General features: G+C 51.8%; 1 protein-coding gene across 1 annotated transcript in view; it reads left to right on the forward strand.

Moving 5' to 3' along the window:
* Positions 1-37: 37 nt before the first annotated feature.
* Positions 38-4,389, forward strand: part of Zfp28 (ZFP28 zinc finger protein) — a 16,072-nt gene continuing 11,720 nt past the window's right edge. Inside the window, exons 1-2 of the mRNA XM_023708513.1 lie at positions 38-203; positions 320-408. Coding sequence (XP_023564281.1) covers positions 38-203; positions 320-408 — 255 coding nt within the window. The remainder of the gene's footprint in view (positions 204-319; positions 409-4,389) is intronic.

Raw genomic sequence — 4,389 nt, forward strand, 5'->3', positions numbered from 1 at the left:
GGCCCGTGCTTCGGGGGCTGGGGTCCCGGGGCTGGAGATGGACGGCCCTGGCCCTCCAGATGGCGAGTCGGGGGTATCCGGAGACTGGCGGAGCCGGAAGGTCCCGACAGAGTTCTCCAGGGTCGCGCTGGCTGCACACGCCCTCACCTCCACTGTCCCAAAGAGGAGCGGCCGTGCCCAACTCAGTGGCCGCCCCTCGAAGGGCTAGTACAGGATCCCACCCGTGCCTTTAACGTGTCCCTGCCCTGTTTATGCCGCAAGGGACATCGCTAGGCTGGTGCCTTGGGAATCTTGTCTAGCCTGGGTCTCTTTCTCCCAGCGCTGCTTTCCAGGAGTCCTGTCCTCCAAGAGGGAAACCTCAGGCCGGAGGCCGCAGGGACAGGAGCTAAACTTAAAGTCATGTCCCAGGTGAGTGGGTGTTTCCTTTCTCCTTTCTGAAATAGTCTTGCATTTTTCAGTACTTAAGGTTGGGTATTTTCTCTGAAAAGTTTTCGCCTTACAAGCGCTGGCCTGGGTCGCTGGTTCCTATTTCCCCAAATCCCGGTGCATGACAGGCTGCGGGAAGAGTGTCTTCGTTATTTTCACGTCGCTGTAACACAACACCGGACACCCAAACTTAAAGCAGGAAAGGTTTACTTAGCTCACAGCTTGCAGAGGGTCAGTCCATAGTCGGCTGGCTAAAAGGGAGGCAGTGTGGAAGAGGAGAATTGCTGCTAGCATGGCGGGCAAGAGGCGGGAAGGAGATCAAGGCAGGAGGGAGCGGGCGGGCCCAGCTGCCAGGGCCGCGTCCTTGGCAGTGTGGCTCTAAGCTCAGGAGTGTCTAATCCGCCGATGAGCGTCCCACGCTCAAGATCCAGTCACCTCTCCAAAGCTGCACGTGTGAGCTGGGCGCTGGAGGGCCTGAGGCAGGCTCGTCTGGTGGGCCACAGCAGGCAGGGCTGACCTGCCGGGGCTTCCCGCTGCATCCCCCAGCCCCTAGCAGCGCAGGCAGCGTTCCCTGGGACGCGCCATCGCCCTCCCTGCTCCTTCCTCAGGGAGCCCGCGCCTGGTGCCTCAGCTCCTGGTTCAGTGCCTACTGCATAGGCGCTCCCAGTCTGTCGTGCCAAGTCGGGGAAGCGAGCAGGACCCTGGAGCCCCCTCGGCTGGGGCCCTCAGGACCCCCTGTCCTGCCCGTGCAGTCCCTTCAGTGTGGGGCCTCTAGGTCTTGGCCCTGTTGCTCACCAGCCTCCAGCGCTTCCTGAAGAAGGCCGAACCCTGGGTGAGACCCCCCCCCTTCTCTGTGAGAAATTACCTTCTTTCCGGGATCCCAGCACTGAAGTCAGCGCGGCCCGCGGTGCTTCACACCCCTCTTGGCCTTCCACGTGGCACTCTGCATCATGCTGCGTAATCTAATCGGTCTTACATTTTCTTCTCTCATTTGCATAGTTTCAAGGCAGAGATTGGGGACACCTTTGCCCCAGTGTCTGACCGGGAGAGTTCGTGGTGGGTGAGCGCTTGAGTAGTGTGCAGAGTTCTCCTGAGGTCAGCATTTGTGGTGACGCGTGTCAGTGACCGTTCTTGGCCCCGGAAGGGTCTTCCTGACTGATCGTTGCCTGTGAATTCCCAGCCATTTTTCTTTCCTCGTGAATTAAGCCTTCCTGAACGTAGGCACGACCAGAGCACAGTACTTTCACTATTGCACGTGGGCAGCACAGCAGCACAGCCACAGTGGGTGCGCCTCCAAACATCAGCCACGAGGAAAAGTAATTAGGACCAAAGAATTGCTACTGATTTTAAAATTTTTAAAAAATCTTTATTTATTTGATATGGGGTCTCACTACATAGCTTAGACTCATAGTGATCCTCCTGTCTCAGCCTCCTCAGCGCTGGGATTACAGGTATGTGCCACCATGCCCGGTTTTGGGGCCGGCATGGTGCTCCTGGGTTTCCGGGACAGCATGGCGTGCGGCACCGGGGATCGAGCCTGCGTGCTTGTGCTTGCCAGGCAGGTGCTTAGACTGCTGAGCTATCTCCCCAGCCACTGATGTGTTTTTTTGTTTTTTTGTTTTTTTTTCTTTTTTTTGCAGAACCGGGGATTGAACTCAGGCCCTCGCACTTGCCAGGGAAACACTTATTCCACTAAGCCATCTCCCCGGCCCCACTGATATGTTTTTAAATTAAGAGAACTAGATCGAACCAAAAACTTTTAAATATATTTTCCCCTATGACATACTTTTAACTCATGTTTTCCCTGAAGTCCTTGAGCAGAAAGTATTTTTCTTTAAGGACATACTTGCTGTTTTCATTTTGTTTTTTATTGGTTGGTATGGTTTTCATGTCCCTATTTTATGTGTGTTAAGAAACCAAGTTAAGTCAGTGAATCAAATGCTTGTGTCCGACACAGATCATGTGCCCGTGTGGTGTTTTCCTGATGGGTGGCGTGAAAGTGTGAGTCCATTTGGAAATGCCACGTTTGGATCCTGGCAAAGGAGTGAGGACGGGCCCCGCATGCCGGGGAGCGTGTTGTGGCCCTCACTATGCAGGCCGAGCCAGGCCTCAGAAGGGGTGCGTTGTGTGTGACACTGGAGTTATTTGTCGTGCACCTCGCGTCCCAGGCAGATGGGCGGGTACCGAGGGCCACTGCTGTGGTCACAGTCACGTACTTGAACAGTGGCAGAGCTGCATAGTGGCTGCGGGCAAGGACTAGGGCACAGGCTTTCAGGGCGTGAGCGCTGCTGTGGCATTTAACCACCATGGAAGCTTCTTGCCATCTGTCACATGAGGAACAGTAATAGGATCCACCTCAGGTACTTCCTGTAAGGACTAATACATGGCTTAGAAATATTTGAAAATGGCACATCAAAAACTACTCTTAAACAGCAGGAAAGTGTGTGCACAACATCTCAGTCATAGATTAAAAGTTAATGTCCTGACATCGGCATACATTAATGCATGTTTAAAAATAAAAACTGGCAGTGTCGTATGTCCTGTTTGTAAAACGCTGTTTCACTCAGTGGAGTGAGACGGGTCCTTTCACCTCCATGAATTGCCACCACCCCCGAGATGCCTGAGGAGATAACCGCTCTCTCTCGCAGACCTCCTTGCCCTCCCTCTGCGTGCCGCGCCCTGCCCTTTATGCCTTTCCTCTGGCCTAGTGATAGTCTCCAGCCTTTTTTTAAAATTCCACCTACTAGGGAAGATAACGTGGTGCTAGACTTTCTAAGGCAGGCTTACTTCGCTTAGATAACGCTCACCACTTCCACCCAGCTTCCTGCCGATGGCGGGTTCCCATCTTCTCCCCAGCTGGTCAGTACGTCCCTGTGTACGTGGATCAGTTTCTTTACCTACTCTTTGATGAGCACCTAGGCTGTCTCTGTGCCTCCGCGATGGTGAGTTGTGCTGCAGTGAGCACAGACATGCAGCTCTGTCTGTAGGACCTGCCTTTAGTTCCTTCAGGAGTGGACATAGTGGTTGTATTCATTTACTTTCCCATGAGCAGTGGAGATGGCTCCGTTCCTCACTTCCTCTCCAGGCTTTATTGTCTGTATTCTTGGTGATAACCATTGTGATTGAGGTGAGATGAAATCTCAGCCTAGTTTTGATTTGCATTGGCTTGTTGGATTGCATGATTTTTTTGCATTCAGTTTTTTGAATTCTTTATATATTCTAGATATTAATCCTATACCAGGAGAACAGCTGACAAAGATTTGCTTCCGTTCTCCCGGCTGTCTCTTCTCTCTGGTGGCTGTTTCTCCTGCTGTGCAGACACCTTGTAGTTTGGTGCAGTTGCATTTGTTGATTCTTGCTGTGACTGGACGGGGTGCTCTTGGACTCTTATCCAGGAAGCCTCTGCCTGTGCCTAAGGCTTCAGGTGTTTCCCCTAAGTTTTCTCCCAGTGGTTAAAACATTTTGGGCCTTGCCCATAGTCTGTGAGTATTTTGAATTGATTTTTCTACAGGGTGAGAGACAGCAGTGTAGTTTGAATCTTCTACGTATGGATTCCCCGCTTTTCCTGCATCGTTTGTTAAAGGGGCCATATTTTCTCCCGGGTATGTTTGTGACTCCTTTGTGAGGGGCCGAATGATTTAGTTGTATGCGTTTGTTTCTGTGTCCTCTGTCCCATTAGTCTATGTCTACTTCCATGCCCGTACCGTGATGTTTTTGTTACTGCGGTTTTGTAGTACAACGTAAAATCGGGTACCATGATATTGCCTTCATTGTTTTCTTTGCTGAAGATTCCCTTGGCTAGTCTGGGTCCTCTGTGTTTCCGCATGAGTTTTAAAACTTTTTTCCTAGCGCTGTGAAGCATGCTGTTGGTATTTTGATAGGTTTGTTTTGAGTCTCTAGGTCACTTTCAGGAACGTGGCTAGGTTGATCCATGAGCATCGTCACTCTTCCCGTATTCTAGTG

Source organism: Octodon degus, unplaced genomic scaffold, assembly GCF_000260255.1.
Source record: "Octodon degus isolate 3935 unplaced genomic scaffold, OctDeg1.0 scaffold00382, whole genome shotgun sequence".
Lineage (NCBI taxonomy): Eukaryota > Metazoa > Chordata > Mammalia > Rodentia > Octodontidae > Octodon > Octodon degus.